The 26,498-nt window shown below is 37.2% G+C and overlaps 2 protein-coding genes across 2 annotated transcripts in view; both read left to right on the top strand.

Moving 5' to 3' along the window:
- The window catches only part of LOC127177641 (mitogen-activated protein kinase kinase kinase kinase 5), a 29,499-nt gene extending 15,832 nt beyond the window's left edge, over positions 1-13,667 (top strand). The window contains 21 exon segments of the mRNA XM_051130033.1: positions 291-353; positions 434-515; positions 613-729; positions 857-938; positions 1,013-1,077; positions 1,385-1,467; positions 2,696-2,744; positions 4,107-4,269; positions 4,357-4,457; positions 4,728-4,769; positions 5,394-5,472; positions 5,547-5,623; positions 5,699-5,759; positions 5,852-5,954; positions 8,177-8,235; positions 8,410-8,513; positions 9,697-9,874; positions 9,978-10,046; positions 12,640-12,729; positions 12,806-12,932; positions 13,037-13,667. Coding sequence (XP_050985990.1) covers positions 291-353; positions 434-515; positions 613-729; positions 857-938; positions 1,013-1,077; positions 1,385-1,467; positions 2,696-2,744; positions 4,107-4,269; positions 4,357-4,457; positions 4,728-4,769; positions 5,394-5,472; positions 5,547-5,623; positions 5,699-5,759; positions 5,852-5,954; positions 8,177-8,235; positions 8,410-8,513; positions 9,697-9,874; positions 9,978-10,046; positions 12,640-12,729; positions 12,806-12,932; positions 13,037-13,157 — 1,915 coding nt within the window. The 3' untranslated portion in view covers positions 13,158-13,667.
- Positions 13,668-14,955: 1,288 nt separating this feature from the next.
- zmp:0000000529 (WD repeat-containing protein 20) lies at positions 14,956-26,328 on the top strand. Its single transcript, XM_051130006.1, has 4 exons — positions 14,956-15,768; positions 18,199-18,381; positions 20,167-21,507; positions 23,149-26,328. Exons 1-4 carry the CDS (start codon positions 15,409-15,411, stop codon positions 23,206-23,208), a joined length of 1,944 nt encoding a protein of 647 aa, XP_050985963.1. The 5' UTR covers positions 14,956-15,408; the 3' UTR covers positions 23,209-26,328.
- The last annotated feature ends 170 nt before the right edge of the window (positions 26,329-26,498 follow it).

The raw sequence follows: 26,498 nt of genomic DNA, 5'->3' as shown, positions 1-26,498 counted from the left end.
CCAAAACAGCAAATATGTGGCTGGATTTTGATGTGAGAGACAACAGGAGATGGACTTTTTTATGGATTATGGACTTAATTTAGTTTATTTTAGTTATGGATTTGTTTCAGCTTTTGTCTTCTCAAGATGTGAACTGATGGACTGGAGTGGTGTGGATTACTGGTGGATTATTGTGATGTTTTTCATAAGCCGTTTGGACTCTCATTCTGACGGCACCCATTGGCGAGACAGTGATGGAATGACACATTTCTCAGATGAAGACTAACACAGTTTGTTCTCCGGTTTCTCAGAGTTTTGTTCCTCATGTCCAAGAGCGGCTATCAGCCTCCCAAACTCAAAGACAAATCCAAATGGTGAGAGACTGAGATGTTCTTTAGTAAAACTCATCAGAGTCTGAGCTCAAACAGTTCGCTCACGGCTCGTCTTATTCCAGGTCCACAACATTCTACAACTTTGTGAAGTCCATGCTGATCAGGAACCCAAAGAAGAGACCCAGTGCTAAAAAGATGCTGACGGTACGTTTGGCAGCCGTGTGTGTTGTGTTAACGCATGTGTGTGTGTGTGTTTGTGTGTGTGTGTTTATAGCTGAACGTGTTTCATGTCTTGTTTCAGCACTTGTTTGTGACTCAGCCGTCTTTGAGACAAGAGTTAACCCTCGAACTGCTGGACAAACTCAGACACCCTGAGAAACTCAAAGACTGTTTACACACGGATGACGATGATTTGGAGGTACGTATGCAGACGCACACTTACGGGAAAGATGAAGCTCCATCTTTAAAATCTAACTTCTTATAGACAGCAATGAGATTGAATGAATGATTCAGTGACTCAAATCATCTGTCTGTGTCTCTCTCAGGTGATTGTCCCACATTCACTCAGAAGAATTCACTCCATCAACAGACACAACCGGGCCGAGAGAACGAACTCAGACATCAGCTGTAAGACTCGTGTTTGTTCGTGACAGAAACACATGCATTATTTCATCATTATAAGCCTGTTTTCTGTGTTTCAGTGGAACAGATTTACACACAGAGACCCGTCGCTGGCAAACGAGAGTCTCCGGAAGGAACGGTTAGTGTGTGTGTGTGTGTGTATATGTGTGTTTAGCATCTGAGAGAAAACTGCTGAAAATGAGCTGAGTTTGTCACAACCTTCCTTTGAAGATGCTCTCTAAAAAAAAGACCTTTGACCAAACGTTTCTGTGAGATTTATGCATTTAAATTTCTAGAATGTGTAAATTCTATAACATCTGTGTGTATTGCTGTGACTGGTGTAGTTAGGGTCATCAGGAGGTCAGTGGACGAGTCCTCCCATCATTTCCAGAAGAAGGTAAGACCCGATATCATTCTTTCTTTATTTATTCACCAGTATATGAAACATACAGCCGATATTCTTCTGATTTCTCATGATAAACTCTTACAGGGATGAGAGCGTGGACACAGATGATGATTACGACGACGTGGAAATGTAAGTTCTTCTCATTTACTGCATGCAAGTTATACAGTTAATGAGCTGATGCACAAATCGAATCCATATGAACAGCACTGCCAAAAGATCTAAATCACAGCTTTCTCTGTTATTTTAGTATTACTTACATACTATTGTTGTATTCACATTTCAAATGAGATTTTTTTTATTTTTAGTTTTCTTTTAATATAAATAAAATATAAATATTTTAAAAAATATTAAAATTAATCAAATATAAATATTGAAATATATAGTCATATACACAACAGAAAATATATACATTTTAATTTTAGTTTAATTTTTACACGTTGTTATTTGCTTTTGCCATTTTTATTAGGTGTTTTTATATTTCTGTTTAGCTTTTACTTTTATTTCCATTTTAGTTTTATTCATTTTATAAAAAATATATTTATATCACTTAATTGCTGAGGCAACATTTAAATTTTTTTTCGAATTAAATTTAACTTTTTTTATCTAATATTTATATTTTATTTAAGATGAATTTAAGTTAATTTAACAAAAATAATTTTATTAATTTTAGTTAACATTAACAAAACTGGTTTGACCTGCATTGCTGAATGAGTCTTTTTTGGGGGGCAAACTAATTATGATTTTAGCTGCAAACACAGAACACAGAGGTCTTTTTTAGATGAGTAAAAATAATTCTTGTAAACTGATTAAAAGAAAAAAAAAACGGTCCATTCACTTCAACCATGTTCTTAAACATCCTGTTGTGCTGTTTTGTATTTGTTCACGATGCAGCAGACGGATGTTTCTGGTTGTGCATTATGTGTTTCACTCAATAGCTCAGCTATTTGTTCATATTTACATTCATGCATTTGGCAGATGCTTTTATCGAGAGTGATGTGATGTGTATTGCATTTAAGGTTTACATTTAGTTCTTGCTTTCCATATGAATCAAATTCATGACCCACTATTTGATTTACAGGAAATATATTAATAAAGACAGAAAGACTAACCAAACAACATTTAGGATAAAAGTATCTGCTAAAAAAGCATATCTGTGTCATATCTGCACAAATGTTCTTGATCATGTCGAACAGAGCACTGTGATTGTGCGTACGGTATTGATATCTGTGGTTAATCGTGCCTCTTCTTCTCTCCCACAGACCAGCGAGGTACAGTACGTCACCAATAATCCACAGTACAGATGAATGTCTTCATGAATTATGAAGATCTGATGGAGTGTGTGGTTTTGTCTCTTCAGTAACACACTGCAGTACAGCGATGACGTTCCTCCTCCTCTTCCTCCTAAAGTGAGTCGCTCCATCGCGTCTGTTCACCGATTAAACCTAAAGTTCAACAAAACACATCCGCAGGGAAATATTTCGGCAATATTACAACATTATGTTTTTCATATAAAAATCTGTTGAGTTATGTAATCAAATGACTTTCTTCAAGTAACCAGTAAAGCAACACATTACTTTTAAATTTACATGAAATATCAAAGTTTCTTTTTTTTAATAATTAATGCTAGTTGCTTTGTTGTGCCGTTTATTCATAACATAATTTATTCATATAACAGCTCTCCTGTTGAGGTGCAGAGGCATTTCCTTCAGTCTGAGGCTTATTCATTTCACTTTTGGTATAAAAAGGCCCTTACAGTTGGCAAAAATAAGCAAACCCAGCCAGTGCTGCCAACTAGTTTTCGGGGAAAGTTTCTAAAGGCAGGACAATTTGATGCTAAATGATGTTGTGATGTCATTGTGCAGTGACTTCACTATGTAATCTCAATGCAAAACTGCATAAAATACACAGAAATCTCTGCAAAAAACGATGAATATGATTCGAAATATTACTTCAGATTTGTTAGTGAAACTAAAAAATAAATATAATAATATTAAAGTACAAATATACATTTGTATTTAAATACAACATTGAATTTTTGAACATTTACACATTTTTGATTTTTTTTTTTATTATTATTATTTTATTAACTAGTAAAACTACACATTCTGAAAAATAATACATTTTTAAGCGGTGTCACTTACACTTTAAGAAAAGGCGTTAAAATAGTGCACAGTGTAGGTTACTTTGTTAATTTAAAGGAATTTTCTGTATTTATTTATTTATTTTAAATTACGCATGTATTTTGTGTTTTCAGTTTACAACTTAACAGAGAATGTCCTGGCAGAAAATGACCAGAACCATTTCTGTTTTTCTACATATTTTTTTTTTAACTGATCAACAAGTGCATGTGCAAACTAATAACAAGGTGTTATCATAAATGAACAATTATTAATGAACAATTGCAACTTAATTCTGGTGATATGTGTACTACTAGATTTTGTATTTTTGTGTAATTGAGAGGAAAAATGTGTGTCTTTTTAAGTCGCAGTTCTTAAAGCTGCCAAATTAATTTTAAAAATAGCTAAGGTTGTCAAAAAAAGTTGCTAAATCTAGCAACATAATTGCTAAGTTGGCAACACTGAGCCCAGCTCAAGTGACAAAAAGTAACGCAAAAGTAACATAATGCACTTTTCATAAAAAGTAACTAATGCAATTAGTTACTTTTATATGGAGTAATGCAAAATTGTAATGCATTATTTTTAAAAGAAACTTTCCACAACATGTGTATATATATATATATATCTATATATGTGTGTGTGTGTTTTCAGCCGAAGCAGCGCAGTAGTTCAGAGGAGAGTATGGCAGCAGAGGACGATCACAGTAAATCTCTGGGCATCAGCATCCCATCACCTTTATTCAGGACGTCCAGCGGGACACACACACGACCTCGACCCGTCCCACGACCACGATCCGTGCGCAGCGTCAACTCAGGTTACCATCACAAACACACACATATGTGCACTGTTCTCTCCTGATCCACCTGCCTAACAGTCAGTGTGTGTGTGTGTGTGTGTGTAGATCCGTCCGCGTTCTCCAGTTTCCACAATGATCCACCAGCAGACCTTCAGCCTCCTGAACTTCCACCTAAGAAGGACAGAAGACGCAGACAAGCTCCTCAGGTGCCTCCTGATGTCCTTCATACTGACACATTGCGAAACTGCAAATTACAACCAGAACATCTTGATTTGTCGCGATCCTCCGCTTAAACAAAGAAGATTCTGTGTCAAATCTGTTATTGATTATTTTGTATCTTCTCATCTACACACATGTAAGAAGCGTGGGTTTGACTGAACTTTCGCAGGAAGTCAGATATCATGTGTGAGGTTAGTCGTGTTGCTGCTGTCGGTCACTTTGACTCGGTTTAACTGTTGTTTCTCGCTCTTGTTCAGGATCCGGTCGAGTGTGTCAGTCCAGTGGTCAAGAAACCGCCGGTACGTTCTGACCTCGATTCCTTCTGATCATAATGCTTTCTGGAAATGAATCATCACTGATTATAAGTCGCATCACAACATTGCATTGTTGAGAATTTAATTATTACATTCAGAAATGTAACATTTCAATACATAAAACAAAATGTTATAAACACTATAAATTAGTGATACTATTATACTTTTCATTAATATTTTGATTTTTTTGTATATATATATATATATATACATTTTTTGTTTTTATTTAATTTTTTGTTTTGTATTTTTGCAATTTTTTTTCTATATTGCTTTGTAATTTTATCTCAGGTTTATTTTTATTTATTTTAGCACATCAAGTTAAATTAAATGAAAAATAATAAATGTTGCATTGAAATAAATGTTAAATTATTTTTTAATAATTCTATTAAAAATACATTATAGTGGCATTCATTATAAAGAAGATTTATTATAAACACCAAGCCTAAAAACAAAGTTCAATTTGATAGGAGATGAACTGAAAAATATTATATTACATTTGCAATTAATTTCACTTCTATAATATCATATTTACTATATATTATATCATTTTCAGATGATAAAAACTATGAGTTCCATCCCAAAATAAACAGCAGTGTGTCTCTCTGACAGATCATCTTCAAGAAGGTGTTTCACGGCTGTCCTCTGAAGCTGAACTGCTCGAGCTCATGGGAACATCCCACCACTAAAGGTACAGACTGACTTCTTCTGCTGGAGCGTTTTCAGACCGTAGACAATTAGTAACGCTCCTGCTGTTGTCTTTAGATCAGCACCTGATCTTCGGGGCGGACGAGGGCATCTTCACACTAAACCTCAACAGTTCAGAGACGACCATGGAGCTGGTGAGCGAGCGTCACGCATCCTGATCATTCCTCATCACATTCACTCTCAATTAATCGGCTTCTGCTCTTTTCCAGCTGTTTCCGGGCAAGTGTGTGTGGCTGTACACCATCGGGGGCGTGTTAATGTCCGTCTCAGGTGAGGAGCGCGCCCGTGTGATGATGATGATGATGATGATGGTGTGTGTGTCTGTATGTGATGAAGCTGAAGGACTGATGTGTGTGAAACAGGAAAGTCGTCGCAGCTGCACTCGCACTCGCTGAAGGAGCTGTACGAACAGACGCGCAGAGAGCATCGCATCGTTGCCCTGCCGACGCACAGACTGTTACCACGGTAACCGCCTCCTTTTGTCACATTGTATACACAAACAGAAAGACAGTGACAGGACACAGATAATGAAAAGAAATGGATAAAAAAAGTTTGTCACTTTGAAGTTGGTTTGAGAGAGCCTGACCAGAAAGTCTGAAAAAGGTTTAAAAGTTTTAAAAATGTGTAAAGATTTTAGAAGTTTGACGTTTAAAGCAATTAAAGCTTAAAGCTCATGTTTTGAAGGCAATATAGTCTGTCAGACAGACGGATAGATAGATGTTACTATGTTACTAGCATGATAATCATGTTACTAGTGAGTTGCTAGCATGATTAGCAAATTATTAGCATGTTACTAGCATGATTAACATGTTAATAGTGAGTTGCTAGCATGATTAGCACATTGTTAACATGTTTCTATCATCTATATAGCATGATTAGCATGTTTCTAGCATGTTTTAGCATGATAAGCAAGATACTAACATGTTGCTAACGTGATTAGCAAGTTACTAGCATGTTGCTAACGTGATTTAGCAAGTTTGTAGCATGTTGGTAGCATGTTTCTAGCATGATTAACATTTTGTTAACACGTTGCTAGCATGTTTCTAACATGATTAGCAAGTTACTAGCATGTCGCTAGCATGTTTATAACATAATTAACATGGTACTAGCGTGTTGCTAGCATGATTAGCATGTTGTTAAAATGTTTCTAGCATGATTAGCATGTTGCTAGCATGATTTAACAAGATAATAACATGTTTCTAACATGATTAGCATTTTGATAGTATGATTAGCATGTTGTTACAGTGTTGCTAACATGTTTGTTGGATGATTAGCATGTTACTAGCATGTTTTTAACATGATAAACATGGTATTAGCATGATTATTTTCAGTGTTTTCAGTAAGTTTCTAGCATGTTTCTAGCATGATTAACATGTAGTTAACACGTTGCTAGCATGTTTCTAGCATGATTAGCATGTTGCTAGCATGATTTAACAAGATAATAACATGTTTCTAACATGATTAACATTTAGATAGTATGATTAGCATGTTGTTACAGTGTTGTTAACATGTTACTAGCATGTTTTTAACATGATAAACATGGTATTAGCATGATTATCATGTTGTTAACATGTTGTTAACATGGTTAAGACATTGCTAGCATGTTGCTAACATTCTTTTCACATGATTAACATGTTAATAGTGTGTTGCTAGCTTGATTAGCATGTTGTTAACATGTTTCTAGCATGATTAGCAAGTTACTAGCATGTTTCTAGCATGATTAACTTTTCTATAGCATGATTAGCATGTTGTTAGCATGTTGCTAACATGTTTGTTGGATGATTAGCATGTTTTTAACATGATTTGCATGTTATTAGCATGTCATTAGCATAATTAACATGTTAGCATATTGTTAGCATGATTCAACATGTTGCTAGCATGTTTTAACATGATTTAATACATTGCTAGCATGTTGTAGCACATTGACACCATGATTATTGATGATAGATAGATAGATAGATAGATAGATAGATAGATGAGTTTGAATGAGTTTGAATGGATTAGAAATACAGCACATAGAAGGGAAGCTTGATTGAGTCTCAAAGGATTCTGGGAGTTTGAATAGTGTTGCTCATTTGAACATTCTGTCAATGTAAGTCTATGGGATTTTTCCCAGTTTTATTCGTCATTTTTTGGAAAACTGTAAGTTGGATCAGTTAGAAAAGATACAGCACACTCGGTCAGATCAGTGTGAAGATCTGGGCTGAGTTTGGAGTTTGTAGAGTTAAAGCTCTAGGACGAGTTAGAGTTAATGTTTTAGTAAGATGAATAATAAGTTTAAATAGTATTTCAGTAAGTTCACTTTCTCAAGTCAACTTAACAAAAACAGAATAAGTGAATAGGAAACAACAATATACAACAAGTGTTTAAAGAAAAAATAGACAATAGATGCAGCAACAGCTTCACCAGTGTGTGTTTGAGTCTGACCACACATGCAAGAAAACTGAGAAACCACGCATGCACACACGCACACACACATAGAACATCCATCACTTTTAACGGAACTTTGTTGTGACTTAGTGACCCAAATAACGGCAAACCAAAGGAAAGGCACAGAAACACACACACACACACACACACACACACACTCACTCACTCACACACACGCATACACACACTCATACGCACACACACTCACATGCACACTCACTCAATCTAATCTCTCTGTTCTTGTCATCTCAAAACAGGAAGTTTGCAATCAGCACGAAGATTCCAGACACGAAGGGATGCCGGACGTGTTCAGTGGGTGAGACGAGCAAATCCTCATCGCTTCTACTTTAACTAGTCCAGATGAACTCTGACTGCTCCAGAACACCTCATTCATTATGCTGTAGTTTAGCACAATCAGAGTGATTTGCATAAAACACACAGTGGTTTTAGTTCTTTAACAAATGGCTCTTGTATGTTTTTACGTCTGTAGCTCACAACACTCAGAACGGCTGTGTGTTCCTGTGCTGTGCGCTGGAGTCCAGTGTGGTTCTGCTGCAGTGGTACGAGCCCATGCACAAGTTCATGCTGATCAAGGTGAGCGACACAATCCATCAAATATCCAGCACCTCGCTGCTCTTCACCTCTGACCTTTCACGTCAGATCACTCGCCCACCATCCACACACATAAATGTCAGCACGTCTCCGTTCTGTTAAAAATATTTTTCTCACTTCAGTCTCACAATGCATGTTGCAATGTTTAGCGTGCATCTTGTTTTCTGTCATCTGTGAATGAAAATCAACTATAGTGCATTCAAATGTAATATTTTAAAAGAAGCCTCTTCTGCTTAAAGGCTGCATTTATAAAATACTGTAAAAATTGTGAAATATTATTAGAATTTAAAACAGCTGTTGAATATCTGTTAAACTGTAACTGATTGCATTACAAGTAACGTGAGTTACGTAATCAGATCAGTTACTTTTCCAACTAGGTAACGCTAGTTACTTTGTTTTCACATTTATTGACCGACATCTCTCCTGTTGAGAGAAATGGTGAGTACAGTAAATGCTGTGTAAGCATGATGCTTACTATAGTTCTAAATGTCAACATGCATTTACAGATTCAGTGTTTCTCAAAATAAATAAAAGCAGTGAAATGCAAATTCAGAATATGACACAGACTTGCAATAATTAAATATGGTAAATAATGCAAATGTCCTATGTATTAAATCTTAATTTATAACTCAGTGTCTGACCTTCGAAGATCCAATTCAATCATATTAATGAGCAAAAATGACTTTAGAGCATCACATTTATTTTTTATTGCTGAATTTGTCAAAAATATAACTTTTTCTATTAAAAACAAAACAGCAAGAAAAGGTAACACAAAAGTAACACATAAAAAGTAACTATGTAACACAATTAATGCAACATTGTAATGCTTTACGTTCCACAAAAAGTCACTAAGTAACACAATTAGTTACTTTTTAGGAGGTAATGCAACATTGTAATGTATTACTTGTAAAAGTAACTTTCCCCAACACTGGTCTTGTGTCACATGATCCTTCAGAAATCATTCTAATATGCTGATTTGCTGCTCAAGAAACATTTCTGATTATGATCGGTGTTGAAAACACTTCTGCTGCAGAATATTTTTGTGGAAACTGTAATGGAAGGTTCAAAAGAACAGCATTTATTTGAAATCACTTTTGATCAGTTTAATGCATCCTTGATGAATATAATGATCACACATTATCACTTACTCTGTTCGGTCTCACAGCAATTTGACTTTCCTCTGCCGACGCCGCTGCGTGTGTTTGAGATGTTGGTGGTTCCGGATCAGGAATATCCTCAGGTTTATATCCGGGTGAGCAAAGGATCCGGGCCGTCACACCCGGTTCAGCTGGACTACATTGACCTGAACTCAAACACATCGTGGTTCGCGGATACTGGACTCGGTACGGATACACACACACACACACACACACACACGTACTCACACATAGTCCTGCAGAAAGTCTCACACATCTCTCTCTCTCTCTCCATGTGTGTGTTTAACAGAGAACCGCTGCGCTGACAGAGTTCAGGTCAATCAGCTGGACAGCGACACACTGATGGTTTTGATTGACAGTGAGTATCGTCTGATATAAACCTGCTACATATATTATATGTATATATAATAATAGAATAAAATAGAAAGTTATATATGGGTCATTCTACAGAATTGGTGCAAACTGCTGTCCCACAACCAAAAAACACTTTTAAAAAGTATTTAAGTATTAAAATCTTAGATGTTTACTAAGATTCTTCTATTATCTATTGAAACCCACAATAATATTAAAAATATTAGTAGGATAAAATACTTTTAATTGGGAGGTGTCTGTCCGGAACTCTAAGCATTAAATTTCAACTTCTAAAAATGATATTGAAATAATTTGTGTATTTTTTCCTTTGCTGGTTTTTTTTTTTTTTTAATTGATTCTTTAAAAAAAGTGAAGTTCAGAAAAACATATTTATTTTATATTTTCTTTGTAAATTAGTAAACTTGTGTCCTGCATTTTTCATGTCACTACTGAAACAGTGTATGTTTTAGTCTATTGGCCGAGACTGATTTTAACTAAACCCATAAATTTATGATCAGGAAATCTTCCTGTGTCCCCCTCTCTCACAGCTACAAGGTGTGAGTAGATCGTTCCCATCATTTTTAAGTGAATGTGTTTGAATGCCTGAAAAATCAGTGTGTAACCCTAAGGAACGTCCCTACCGAACATCATCTTTCTGCAATTAAGCACAAAATAAGCACTATTTTGGGAGTCATTCCATTACATTTAGTTTTTATATGCATAACACTGTTCAGAACTGTGCTAACTAACCATGTGCAGATCAGCAACTTTGAACTAGGTTCAAAAGTACCTAAAATTGTCACTTCTGAAACATTTGGTGGAGTTTCAGTAGTGACATCTTTGTATTTTGGGTGTTATCCCATAGAATTGTCTCTACCAAAACACTCACGAATGAAACATGTTACATTGTTTCAGTAGTGACAAAGGGGAACACATAGTCCTCATATTTGAGGGAAATCAACAAAATTTTAGTACAGTTACACATTTTTTTTTTTTTTTTTTGTATTTTAGTATGTTTTAGTTTGCAAGTTAAAATTCTGTAATATGATGTGGTCGCAACCAAAACATTACTGTCACCACTGAAATGTGCTGCCACGACAGAAACATGGGATGTTTTGTCGGAAATAAACTATACTGAATTATCAACTAAGATATTATGATAGTGTTTGGTTCAATGTATATTCAAACTAATTAACCCTTAACCTTGAAATCACTATGACCAACTTTTTGCCTTTTACAAAGAAAATTTGGATTCAAAATACAACAAATTTCAAAAATTACACTTTTAATATTGTTAAAAACAATTTTGGGGAAAGTTACTTTTAAAAGTAATGCATTACAGTATTGTGTTACTCCCTAAGAAAAGTAACGAATTGTCTTACTTAGTTACTTTTTGTGGAAAGTAATGCATTACGTTACTTCCGCATTACTTTTTTTAATCTGGGCAGGGCTTGCTTGTTTATTTTTAACAAACATAAAAGCCCTTTCACACCAAAAGTGAAATGAATCAGCCTTAGGCTGAAGGGAAAGTAAATTCACCTCTGTACAATAGAATGTAGAAGTAAGTTCCACACACTTCAGCAATAAAACAAAGCACAAATATTTATCTAGAGTGATTTTTGCTTTTTAGTACGGCTGAATTGCATCATGGAAGGTCAGCAGCAAAGACATTGGTTAATAAAATGGGATTAAATACAAAATGATATTTGTGTTATTTAACATTTAATTATTGCAGGTTTGCATCATATTCTGAGTTGCATTTGACTGTTTTTATTCATTTTGAGGAATACCGAATCTGTTTTTGAGTGAGATGAGTTAATGCATGTTCACATTACATAACATCTTACCCCCGATTTCTTTCAACACGGGGACAGAAGAGCTTTTAATCAATAAATGGGGAAAAAGTAACTGGTGTTACTTATTTGAAAAAGTTTTCTTGTAAATTAAAAAGTAATGCATTACTTTACTAGTTACTTGGAAAAAAGTAATCTGGTTACATAATTCACATTACTTGTAATGTGTTACCCACAACACTGGTTAAAATGTAACTGTTATTGATTTACCTCTGAAAAAATGTAGCAAAATAGCAATATCAAAAATAGCAATATTATTACTGTGTTTCAGTAGTGATACATATGGGGAGAGGACAAATACTCTGAAACTTTCTGAAAATGCAATATGAGAATCAACTGCACAATTACTAGAATTGTGCACCTTGGATATTATATAATTTGCATACAAAACTTTTTTTTTTTTTTTTAAAAGCACTTTTCTTTTGCCAAGACTTTGGGCCAATTCTGTAGAATGCCCCATATATAATTTTTGGTGCACGTTTAAACACATGTTGCACTTGTTTTTATAAAGTCTTGTCTGTGGTAATGAATGTGACACAACTGTTGTAAACAACTCAGAACATTCCACTAATGGCCACAGAAAGTTCTTGCATAACATCTGAGAATGGAACGTTCCACACACTCATACTCATGGGCCCCTTGATAAACAAACACTAGAGATGTTGTCATCAGTTGTGTGGTTGTCATCGTGGCACTGTGGTGAGGATGATGATGATGATGATGATGATATTTTTTGCTGGTCATCAGACTCTGTTCATACGGTCACCATGGACGGATCTGCTAAATTTCACAGACATCTGACGGACTTCAGCTTTAAGTTAGACATCGACGCCGTGGGTAAGTGTGTTCACGTGTGCGTCGCGTGTTTTCAACAAGCAAGAACTCCATCACAACCCACAAACTCTGTTCTCAGTGTATCATGACGAGACGCTGATCGCCGTCTGGAAACACGGGTGGCAGAGGAGAGGTCAGGGCTCATCAGAGATCCTGCAGGAGATCACTGACCACAAGAAGACATTCCGGCTGCTGGGAACTGACAGGTACACGCGCACACACACACACACACACACATATATATATATATATAATTTTAGGGTCTGAAACTTTTTTATGAATCATTATGGTATTTGATTCCTGTCAACAGAATTGTTGTCATGGAGAAGCGAGCGTGCGACGACCAATCAGGACTCTGTAATCTGTACATCCTGGAGACGGTTGACTCCATCCCTATTTCCCAAACACACCCGGCCAACCTCTGTTATTAAATAAACTCCTCCTGCTGTTAATCAAGACGACAGCACAGGTGTGAGAACACAGGCCGCGTCTGTCTCCAGTGTGTGTGTGTGATTTCTGAGCGATCAGTCCACCGATGAACCGCTACAAGATCAGCTTGTACAGTTTCCGACTGGTTTGCTGCACAGTAAGATATTCAAAAACAGACAAATCCAGAGCAAACGACAATGTGGATGAGATTTCCAGGTATTTCAGAGACACAGCAGATTCTGACAGCGCCGTCATTACAGTAAGAGTGTGTTTGTGTGAGTTTGTGTATGTGTGTGTGTGAGCAGCGCCACCGCCTGGTCAGATCTTCACTGTCTGTTTGCTGTTATTCTGATGGGACATTTCAGATCTGCTGAATATCTCAGAGAGAACAGACTGTTTTCTGGAGGAGCTGGAGTATTTGCACGTCTGTCGTGGATTAATAAATTTGTTCTGTGTGAAATCAGACGGAGATATGAATGTGACTGAAACTGAAATAAAAGCCATTTAAGCTGGTTGTACAACTACGAGTCTCATTTTTAAAAATAATATACACTCCTCTTGTAAGACGTTATAGATCAGTTGAAATTTTGTCTGTTTTTAAAATGTTACTGTTTGCTACTTGTTTCACAGAGCACTCCAAAGTAACATTCTCATAATATTTGCAAAATGATCAAATGTAACAGTCCCTTACTGTTTTCTCTGATGTTCACATAATTAAGAAAAACATTTTTTAAACATTTAAGTTCTAAGAACATTCAATAATTACGTTTTCATAACAAGGGTGTAGACAAGAGCAGACATAATCCAAATTTCACAAAAAGCTTATGGATGTAATTATGAGTTAAACATTGAAGTGACTTGCTGTTTTTGTCTCTTCTGAAGAAGATTCATTCTCTTGTTTGCCAATGAACCACAGAGACATTTTGATCAGATTTATTCATGTTCATCTGATTTCATTTTATAAGTGACTTTTCTTTCTGTTTTAAAGATGTTTTCCTTGGACTGTTTGACAGCCCAAAAGAGAGTATAGGAAAATAGAACTTAATTTGTGTTTTGTGTTACACATTAAAAAACATGGTACTTACTATGGTAAAACTACAGTTAGTTTTTTAAATCATTTTAGATCGGGACCGGAGCGTGAATCGCATCATTCAATTCACGAAATCATTCGCGAGCCTGATCCGAGGTTGCGATCTGAATCAAAAGATTCACGATCCTGTTCGAAGTTCTGATCTAAATATAATGATTCGTGATTCGAAGTTCAGATCTGAATCAAATGATTCGCAAGCTTCCGTTCGAAGTTCCGATCTGAATCAAATGATTCGCGAGTCAGTTCAAAGTACCGATCTGAATCAAGAGATTCACGAACCTGTTCTAAGTTCTGATCTGAATCAAATGATCCGCGATACACGAAGCTCCTAAATCATCTAAACCAGACGATTCACAAACCTGCTCCGAAGTCACGATTTGAATCAAATGATTCGCGATCGAAATTCTAAATTGAATTACTGTTTTTATCTGGTGTTTGCTAGTGAATCGCTTGATTTTATCAGGGTATATTGAAATAAATAGGGAATAAATTAATAAATTATTGTTGTATATTGTTGTATAAATTAATAAATTATTGTTGTATCTGATTGTATTAGTTTATATAGAATGACAGTCAACATAAAAAGAGCAAGTGGTGAAAGCAGATAAACACAAAACAGCATAACTACATAAAGTTAAAGAGGATACACTTTATCATTCAGCTGATCTGTGAAAGTTTAAAACACTTCGGTTCCCAAATGTTTCTCAGGTAATATCAAAGATGTGACCTATTCCAAACAACAATGGTTACACATCTATTTCATTGTTTAATCAAAATTATTGCTAGGGACAATTTTCATAGAATATAATAGGAACGCTATAGATAGATAGATAGACAGATGGATAGATGTGGGTGTGTGGTTTGTAATGAATGAGGTGTTTGTAGTGAATGGGTTCTTCACATGATGCTGATGCTGAGATCACAGTGACTGTGTGTCTGGAGTAGCATCTCATCATCCTCCTCCTCCTCCTCCTCCTCCTCATAAGCAGCATCATCATCTTTAACCCGGTCGAGCTCTCGCTCACCGGGTCAGATGCGTCCGTCCGCTCCGGTTCGAGTCCGCGGGCGAGCCGTGCAGCGCTGCTCCCATTTTGCTTGTAGTTTTCCGCATTATTTCCAGGTCAGAGGCTCGGCGCTTCCTGTGCGGCGCGTGCGGACTGAAGATGGCCGCAGATGGAGGCGCTCTGAAGGATATCAATGAGATTAAATCGCAGTTCCGGACCCGGGAGGGATTCTACAAGCTGCTCACCCTCTCGGACTCTCAGCAGCGGGCCGGGCTGCCGCGGGGTCCCTCGGCGGGCGTCACGGTGGGGCCGGGCGCGGGCGGCGGTGCTGGTGTTGGGCTGGTGCAGGGGCCCGGGTCCGCCGCCGCCGCCGCCGCCAACTCCTCTCCGGGCTTCCTGCCGCCGGTCCGGGTGTCGATGGTGAAGCTGAAGCCGGAGGACCCGAGCGAGGACTCGGAGCGAGTGTGTTTCAACATCGGCAGGGAACTTTACTTCTACACCTACACGAACATCAAGAAGGTACGAGCATCTCTTGGTCTGATTGATGATTCGTTTTGGATGACAGATTCGGTTCGACTGCGGATCTGAGCGCTTCAGTGCAACAGCGAGATTCGTTTTGTTTACATTCGCGGATGGATGATGACGAACGGATAAAAGCACGCTCCAAGAACGTTTAGCTGACCATCACATTAAGTTCTGAAAACATCATTTCTAAATGTTCCCTCAACGTTCAAAACGTCCAGATTTTTAAGTGCTTTGTAAATTGTGAACTTTAAATGAACATTCCGTTTTAGAATTTTGCAAAAACAGGTATAATGTTACTTTTGTACGTTCTCTGTAACATTTAAAAAACGTCAGATGAACATCCCACTGAAATCTTTGATGTTTTGTTTTGATTGACAGATTTGAATCTGAGCGCTTCAATGTAACAGCGAGTAATTGGCGGAATGTTACATTGTGACTGACGGACAAAAACACGCTCTGAGAACGTTTAGCTGACCTTCACATTAACTTATGAAAACATCATTTCTGAATGTTCCCTCAACGTTCAAAACCTCCAGATTTTTTTCTGTAAATGAACATTCAATTTTTGTAATTTCGCAGCAATATGAGAATGTTACATTGTATGTTCGCTGAACAAAAAGTAACATTTAAAAAATGTTAGATAAACATTCCACTAAAATGTTTCAGGAAAAAAACGTTGTGAGATTATTGTTGAGGTTGTATAAACACTATTGTTCTGTTAACGTTTAGAGAACGTTATTACAGACCAGATTATTTTGAATGAACGTTCCATTAATGTTACAGCAGCGTTTGTTCATAATTTGGGGAGAACATTACCAGAACGCTCTGAAAACGTTTCCTGTTAGCTGCATGTGTGAGATCCAGAGAATCACATTCAAATCCCTCTTCAGTCATTATATGATGATCTCTGTGTAAATATGACTAATAATGGCACTCATGTTTACATTATTTTTTTTAATCTCAGATATGGAGCTTTCAGTAAAGTTTAGATGTTTGAAGACATTCACAGATCGAATGGGCTAGTCAGTGAAGGGTACTGGGTTAAGGAAACCTTGCACAACCCATGTCTAGTTCTTGAAATGATTTTGAAATATCTTCAGTGGCCACTGAACCGCCACAAGAGGTCACACGAGATCCTGAGATCCTAAGATCTGGACTGAGATCAGTCAAAGCTGCATCACTGTAGTATTACTGTTGTTTTCAGGATTATATACTCAGAAGTCAGATCAGTACAGGATGCTGTTTCAGACAGAATGCTTTAATTTGGGTTTTCTGTAGCCAAAATTATTCTAAAAGCAATATACAACAGCTTTCCTGTACATCATGGCACTCACAAGGTCATGGGTTTGATTCCCAGGGAATGCATTAACTGAAACACACACTTTAAACGCAGTAAACGCAGGATAAAAGCATCTGCCAAATGCATAAATATAAATCTGTGTGACAAACACATTTCATCTGCACTCTGAGCCAGTCAGACTTTTAGTGTTTGGCTTTATTTTATTTGTTTACCACAGCCTCGCTATTTGAATACAAATGTATATAATACTTCCAGAAGAATACAGTGATATTGCTGTTTTATTTATGTGATCTTGAACCACAAAACCAGTCATAAGAGTTGATTTTTTTGAAACTGAGATTCATACATCATCTAACAAAGGAATAAATAAGCTTTTTATTGATGTATTTGTTGGGATAGAACAAAATTTGGCAAAAAAAAAAAAATCTAAATATTGAGAAAATGACTTTTAAAGTTGTCCAAATGAAGTTCTTAGCAATGCATATTACTAATCAAAAATTAAGTTTTGATATATTTACAGTAGGGAATTTACAAAATATCTTCATGGAACATGATCTTTACTTAATATCCTAATGATTTTTAACATAAAAGAGAAATTGATCATTTTGACCCATACAAAGTATATTTAGCTGTTGCTACTAATATACCCGTGATACTTAAGACATTTTTAAATAACATTTTTGTTATTTAATAATAATAATGATCATAATAAAAATGTGTTTTTCACTCTAAGTGTGTAATGATTTTCTAATAGTTTACGTTTAGTTTACTATAATAACCCTGATTCAGATTTACAAAAGGAAAACATCATTGCATAATTTTGGAAAGATTATATACATTTGTATTTGAATAGTGATTCTTATAAAGTCTAGTTTGAAATCTGGACATCCTTTGTTAAAATTTTCAAAACACAACTTTGCTTGTATGTACATACAGTTAAATACTAAAATAAAACTTAAGAAAAATTTTACAGACATTACAAAAAATGTCAAAAATAACAAAATGACTGATACTTCAAAATTTAGATGAAAATATGAAAAAGTAAAAAAAAAAAAAAAAAGTCAATAAAATCATCTTAATGACAGAACTAACATTGCTCTTTCTGTGTGTGTGTGTGTGTTCAGGCTGTGGATCTCAGTAAGCCTATAGACAAGCGCATCTATAAGGGAACTCAACCTACCTGTCATGACTTTAACCAGTATTCGGCCACGGCTGACAGCGTGGCTCTGATCGTGGGATTCTCCGCCGGTCAGGTGCAGTACCTCGACCCCATCAAGAAGGAGACCAGCAAGCTCTTCAACGAGGAGGTGAGCGGATGAGCGTGACTCCTCATCATGAGCTCATGCACACTTACACCTCATGAAGAAATCATTGTATCGGCTGATCTGGGGCCAGTTGCATAAACGGCTTAGACTAGTCTTGAAAAGACAGTCATGTAATGTTTTTCTTCTAGACTGCTCATAACTTTTTAAAATCAGTTACAAAAAGGTAGACTGCCCTAATTTGAATTGAAAAGTAAGACTGGTTACCCCTTTATATTATATGCAATATTTATGCGGCTGGCCCTGAATCTCAGCCAGATGAACTGGATCGCCTGCGACTGATTTTAATAATAGCAGTTCTGTTGCCTGCTGTTTACAGTCCTGATTATTACAGCATATTACCACATCCCAGTTTTCATTATGAATCATGTTTTTCATAAAGAATACCCTGAACAATTCTACATTTTTTAGTACTTTGTGGACCAGAATCGTGTCAAAGATGTTAATGTTGTGAATCTTAAACTGTGATTTGAGATCTGTCAGATCAGTGTGCAATCATTAAGATGCTCATTCATGTTTCTAAACCAGTGATATGAAAACAGGAACACTCTTTAGGTGTTCTTCCTCAATTATTTAGTAATTTCCTCTGGCAGTTTGAATTTGTCAATCTAATGCAAAGCAGGACCCCTGAAAATGAACAGCTCTTACTTACAACTTCACAGTAAAGTTGATCTGTGTTTGAAATGAGCAAATTTGCTGACGAATTATGTATAATGTTCATGTTTAATGGTGAAAACATGTTCTGGAAAAACCATTTTACATGTAAAACACTCTTTATTTGGGATGTAACAGACTCTCCAGCTTGGCATGTGACTCATATTTCAGACTGATAATAATATTATATATTAGATTATAATATTAATAATATATAGTAAAATAGTCAAATATTATTAGAATCTAAAATATCTGTTTTCTAAGTTAATATCTGTTAAAGTGTAATTTATTTCTGTGATCAAAGCTGAATTTTCAGCATCATTACTCCAGTCTTAAGTGTCACATGATCCTTCAGAAATCATTCTAATATGCTGATTTATTATTAGAATTATCAATGTTGGAAACAGTTACTGCTTAATATTGTTTTTGAAACCTGTGATTTTTTTTTTTCAGGATTCTTTAATCAAAAACGATTAAAAAGAACTGCATTTTTTTCAAATAGAAAGGTTTTCTAACAATACACACTACTGATCAAAAGTTTGGGGTCAGTATGTTTTTATTCTTTCTTTTTGAAAGTAATTAACACTTTCATTCACCAAGGATGTGTTAAATTAATAAAAAGTGATAGCACAGATTTACATTGATAGAAAAGATTTGTATTTTAAATAAATGCGGTTCTTTTAACTTGTTATTCATCAAAGAATCCTGAAAAAAGGCAACTGTTTCCAACATTGATAATTCTAATAATAAATCAGCATATTATTCTGATTTCTGAAGGATCATGTGACACTTAAGACTGGAGTAATGATGCTGAAAATTCAGCTTTGCATCAAAGGAATAAATTATATTTTAGAGTATATTAAAATAAAAACCATTATTTTATATTGCAATAACATTTTGCAATATTACTGTTTTTTTACTGTATTTTTGATCAAATAGACTTCTTTGTAAAACATTAAAACAAGTCTTACTGATCCCAAACTTTTTGCGCAGCAATGTAAATTTTTTCACGATTCAAAAGAAAGTTTAAAAGAACAGCATTTTTTTGTAACAGCATAAATGTCAATTTTGATCAGTGCTTATGCTGATATCATGTATTATTTTGTCCCTCCCCAGAGGTTGATAGACAAATCAAAGGTGACGTGTCTCAAATGGTTGCCCAAGTCCGAGAATCTCTTCCTGGCGTCTCACGCCAGCGGTCACCTCTACCTCTATAACGTGGAGCACCCGTGCGGCACCACCGCGCCTCAGTACTGTCTGCTCCGGCAGGGCGAGGGCTTCGCCGTCTACGCCTGCAAGACCAAGACGCCCCGAAACCCGCTGCTCCGCTGGGTGGTGGGGGAAGGAGGGCTGAACGAGTTCGCCTTCTCGCCCGACGGCGTTCACGTGGCCTGCGTCGGCCAGGACGGCTGCCTGCGCGTCTTCCACTTCGACTCCATGGAGCTGCAGGGCGTGATGAAGAGCTACTTCGGCGGCCTGCTCTGCGTCTCCTGGAGCCCCGACGGGAAATACCTCGCCACGGGCGGAGAGGACGATTTGGTGACCGTCTGGTCGTTCGCCGAGAGTCGCGTGGTGGCGCGCGGACACGGGCATAAGTCGTGGGTCAACGTCGTCGCTTTCGACCCGTTCACGACCAACCTGGAGGACGAGGAGCCGATGGAGCTCAGCGGCAGCGAGGAGGATCTCCAGCAGGGGGCGCTGCACTTCGGCCGCGTGCGAACCAGCAGCACGCTCTCGCGCCTCTCGCGGCACAGCTCCAAAGGCGGCGCGTCGTCCGTGTCGTACCGCTTCGGATCCGTCGGCCAGGACACGCAGTTCTGCTTGTGGGATCTGACGGACGACGTTCTGTATCCGCGGCTTCCGCTCTCCCGCGCGCTCACGAACACCTTCGGCCCTACCATCCCGAGCAGCACGGCGTTGAGCGGAAGCGGCGGAGTCGAAGGTCACCACCATCCCTCCAACCCTCATCAGACGTCAACGTTGCCGCTGCCTTTGCCTCGCTCGCTGTCGCGCTCCAACTCCCTCCCGCACCCGGCCGTCGCCAACACTTCCAAGAGCCAGGGGGCGACGGAGAGCGGCGGGACGGGCGGGAGCGGCGGCGGCGGAGGAAGCGCGCCGTTTAGCATCGGCCGCTTCGCCACGCTGTCGCTGCAAGAGCGCAAATCGGACAAATCCGGGGTGGGAGGGGAGAAGGAGCACAAGCGCTACCACAGCCTCGGGAACATCAGCAAAAGCAACGATAAGATCAACGTAGCGCCGCGCAGCAACCGGCTAGATGGCGCTAAAGTGCTGGGAACCACGCTGTGTCCTCGCATGAACGAGGTGCCGCTGCTGGAGCCGCTGGTGTGCAAGAAAATCGCCCACGAGCGGCTCACCGTACTCGTCTTCATGAACGACTGCATCATCACGGCGTGTCAGGAAGGACTCATCTGCACTTGGGCGCGACCCGGGAAAGCGGTGAGTCGAGATGACGTATAAGGATTTTCGACAGGCCAATTTTAAAAACATAAATTGATCAAACATTATGATCAAAAAAATGTCATGTGGTGCGACCATGGTTATATTGAAATTCATTCATTTCCATAACATGCTTAACATTTATTTAGATGTTCTCAGTAATTTAAGTGTTTTGAAACAAAATATTTGCATTTATTTATAAATAATGATCTTATATTTTTGTTTTATAATTTCATAGTCTTTCATAGTTTCTTAAATGTAGTTAGCAGACTTATTTTTCCTGTAAATTGCATAAAACTGATAAAAAATGTTTTAAAAATACTATTTGCAATACCAGCATGCTGTAGTAATGATTCATATTTCAACCACATAAATGAGATATTTATTATTTTAATACAGTTATTCTTATTATTGGTCGCACCACATGATGAGTGGTTGCTCCAAATGACGCAAATCATTAAAAATCTATTTAAAGAGACGTGTGAAAAGTGCAGCACATGGCATTTACTGCAGGCATTTCTTTTGCCCCAGTTATTTCTGAATTTTGCCCAATCTTGGCTGCTCAATTGCCGCTTCGCTGGGTGTTTAATTAACCGGTCTGACCAATCATAACGCCAAATACACCGTTTTGTCCATTGTCCGTTGGTGGACTTGAACTTGAAAAATGGTGTGTATTGACGTCTTTTCACAGGTAAAACGAGATACCTGCTGATGTTCATTCATGTTTATTTTGTGCTATAACTAGTAAAGATGAAGAGATGATTGGTTCAGGCTCTACAGCGATCTGTCAGGACACATTAAAGAGCCACAAAACAGTATTTGTTGTTTCAATTTCTTAAAAAAAGGACACAATTTGAACACGTAGACTTTGTTTCATGCCAAAAGTCACCAGCTCTGTCTTGTATGTCGGCGTGTTACAATGATATGCTCTAAATAATTTTTTTTTCTCGTATTGTACAAAAATTAAACAGAAAATTTCTGAAATGACCCAAATGGCATACAGATCTGCTCTAAATGATACTAAAATAAAGTATTTTATGTATATAAACCATCAATTGAATATAAAAGCACAAAACCCACCAATCTGGGACAAATATCTATAACGGAAAACACTCTGCAGTGGTCGCACCACATGATATTTCAAATTTAGTCAAAATTCACAAGCACAGAATAAACAAAGCTAAACAAAACTAGCTTCCCACAAAAGGTCACTATATAATTTAGAATAAAAATAAATACTTGTAGTTTTTTTTGTGGTCATACCACATGACATCCAAATGCAGTAACTACTTACCAGCTGTTAAAAATGTTATTTTTTTCCAAACTTGAAAGAGAGTTACAAACCTGTCTGATGCTTCCATGGGTCATTGGCAAATTGCTATTTGATGCAAAGTCCTATCTTTGGATGGATTTCAACATAAAAGTCCCTAAATGGTAGTTTATTGATGGTCGCACCACATGATATTTCATAAAATGGAAATCATCGAACAAAGTTTGTTTGTATATTATGATGGAAATATAAATACAAATGCTTTGCAATTTTATACAGGGTTACAAAACAGGAAATCATGACAAATATATAGCCAGTCATTTTCAGATGTAAGTAATTTCATCACTCATTTCTCGTCTGTGTTTCACTAGCACCCGTCTCAGCCGCTGTCAGCACAGAACGGAAACTCTCCGAGCGGGACGGTGGTATAGCCGAAGCCTCATTCCCAGAGCTGATTCCAGTGTCTGCATCGGGAGCCAGTCGGTCACAGCGTTACCATTGACCCGTCCACTGATTTCCCACCAAACTACACGCTTGAGTTGCACACGAACGTAAAAACACACACACCGGGACCATGATGCACCGCTCTGACGCCGGCTCTCTCCTGCAGACAGACTGCGAGACTCTTCCGTGCAGAAACCCTGCTGGCCTCTTCTCTCGCCGCGTTCACTGCAAAAGCCACGGCCATTTTATTTCCTATTTATTTATTTGATCATCAAGACTTCTATTGTACATATTCAGACTACTCTATAACGGCAGAGGACATGTATTGAAATAATGAACTCAGATAATTAATATATGAAGATCCTATATTGTACATAGTGACAGATGCATTGAATGTGGATCGACGAGTTGTTGTTCTTGTGCGCTAGTGCTTCGTAAGTGACGATCTGGCTGAGAAAGTGCATCCTTTGCTTTGGCATCGGGCCTGAACTGAGAGTTACGTGCATTCGTTCGACCGCTAGACTCGAGTTTTCCGCTTCATAGATTACAGATGCTACTAGAGAGGTCAGGTTAGTGTCGTCTAGAAATGGTGTCACATGGTAGGCAGGGTATATGAACCGTGAACGTGAGATTTTATATATTTACTAAGTTTTTGCTAAGCAAACAACATCACCGCTGAATGAAATCGGACGATTGTGCCATTCTCACGTGACTGTTTAGAGCTAGTCCAACCTGGAAGCGGATCTCTTGAAATTTGCCTTGTTGAAGTCTACGGAAGCCCGTTTCCGCCACGGAATAAAACATAAAAATTATACTATGACTTTTTCATCTCTCAATTCGGACTCTTTTTCTTATATCCCACAATTCAGATTTTTCCTCACAATTGAGAAAACAGCATATATAAGCTCAAAAAAAAAAAACTGAATCATGTGATATAAACAAATATTCTGTGGCGGAAAACAAAAAAATAGAATTGCGAGATGTAGAGTCAGAATTGTGAGAAAATAAGTGTGAATTGCAAGATATAAACTCAGAATTCTGAAAAAAGGTCAAAATTGCAGCATATAAACCCAGAACTCCAGAAAAAGTCAGATATGACAGATATAAATTCTGCAGAAAAACTAAAAAGTTGTGAGACATAAACTCAGAATTCCGAAAAAAAGTAAAACTTGTAACTTGTAACAGAAAAGTATAATTGACATTATAAACTCAGAATTCCAAAAAAAAGTCACAGTTGTGAGATATAAACTAAGAATTCAGAGATAAAACATAAAAATATAAACTTATAAAAAAAATTCAGAATTCTGAAAAAAAAGTAAAAAATTGTAACTCAGATTTCCAAATTGACATTATAATCTCAGAATTCCGAGAAAAACATAAAAGTTGCGAGATATAAACTCCAATATATATAATATCCAATTTATAAATTTCAAAAAAAGTACAAATTGTCACACAAACTCAGAATTCCGAGGGGGAAAAAAAGAATTCTGAAAAAGTAATTATTGCAAGATGCGAGATGCAAAGTAAAAATTCTGATGAAAAAATAACAATTGCGTGATGTCAACTCAGAATTATGAAAAAAATAAAAATTGCAACATGTAACCTCAGAATTACAAAAAGTCAATTCTGAGATAAAAAGTCTGAACTGTGAGATAAAAAGTCGCAATAACCTTTTTTTTTAATCTTTTTTATTCCGTGACGGAAATAAGCTTCCATACAAGTTGGATGTAATAGAAGAGAGAAACTTCTCTGTCATTTAAGCAACACATTTAACTATTGTAGCATGGAGTAGGCGCTATTCCTTACACCTGCTATGCCTCTTGCAAAATTTTGCACATTTACAGGTTGATTTTAGCTCATTGGAGGGACCATTTCAGGAGTCGGGATCACTGAGAGCCAGTGTGACGTGTGTTTGTAGGGTTTTGTCATGCAGACTTCTCAGAAGGTCAGTGTCGAATCATTTTTATTGACCTTTGTCAGTCAGTTCGATTCTTGCCATAAAGCAGATCAGTGCAAACCTGCGTTAACAAACAACGTGCATTCAGTGTTTCTGACTGCTTCTGTAGAGGAGAAATATACTGTCAGTCATTACAGTTCAAACAGTCACCAAAACCTGCTTCTCAAGCACGTTTTACAAATGTTTTGAGTTTCTTTTGTGTTCCTGACACCTTAAGGATGGATTATTTTCTCACACGCTCCTATTTAAAGCATCTAAATACTCAAACCAACTGGGAAAGCATTCAACTTGTTTGGAGAAGTTTGTGATAAGCCATATTTGAGGGCATTGAGTCTTTCTAGAAGTCTGCGAGGAATAACACTACTTAAACTAGGTCTTTTAGGTCATTGCACTGGTTTAAATGTGGTTTGGCTGCTTTAGTGATCCCGACATGGACGTTTCTTCTCCTGGAGGCAGAACTTTGCTTGTATTTTAGACAAAGGCCAAGCTACTGAACTCATATGCGATCATTCCCACGAATTACAGAACACTACGTGAAAAATTAAAAAACAAAACAAAACAGTGTTTTAGCCCTGACGGTATGTATGCTTAACACTCAGTTCTCATTTTTTATGTCTTTTTGTAACTTTAAGTGTTTATTGTTTTTTTTTAATCTCAGATATTTTGGGATTTATGTTTTGTACGGCTGTAGCTTTGTAATTGTCTTTGCTGTTAACTGGACAAATGCAAATGGACCAATTAGTGGATGTTGGAACGTTTTGTGTATTTTTGTTGTGCGCTTTTTAATCTACTGCTTAAACGATACCATCCATTAGGTTGTTTTTCTTGTTTTCTTTTCTTTTTTTTAGCAAATGCATTCAGTTCTGAAGGATCTTTTGTCTTACTGTAGTATCCTAACAGATGACGGCATCCATCTGCGCACACTGAATCGCTGTACGAGCTTCCCTTCCTCATCAACGTATGAAAATGGATGATTCCGGTGTAACTTCCATTCCGCCACAGTGCTTTTCTTTCAAATCGATTATCTTCCACTGCATGTGTTTTCATTTAGCACACAGTTATATGCCTGAGTCTGGTGATGTGGCCAACAATATCACAATATCCAGTTTGTATATGGGAATCTGTTATTAAAACATCAAATACTCATGCATCGCATTGTTATTTGTAATCACTTTGCTTTCATTTTGCACGTCTGCAATGTGTGCAAAGAGTTGAGTCTGTAGAGTTGAGTCTAGATACTATTGTGACTCTCAAACTGATGTCAAAATAATGATTCATATTGATGATTGTGTGTCTCTATTGCATGTTTAGCATTTATTG

This window comes from Labeo rohita, chromosome 15 (assembly GCF_022985175.1).
Source record: "Labeo rohita strain BAU-BD-2019 chromosome 15, IGBB_LRoh.1.0, whole genome shotgun sequence".
In the NCBI taxonomy this organism is placed as follows: Eukaryota; Metazoa; Chordata; class Actinopteri; order Cypriniformes; family Cyprinidae; genus Labeo; species Labeo rohita.
Note: the sequence above shows the minus strand (reverse complement) of the source record. Positions and strands in the feature narration are given on the sequence as shown.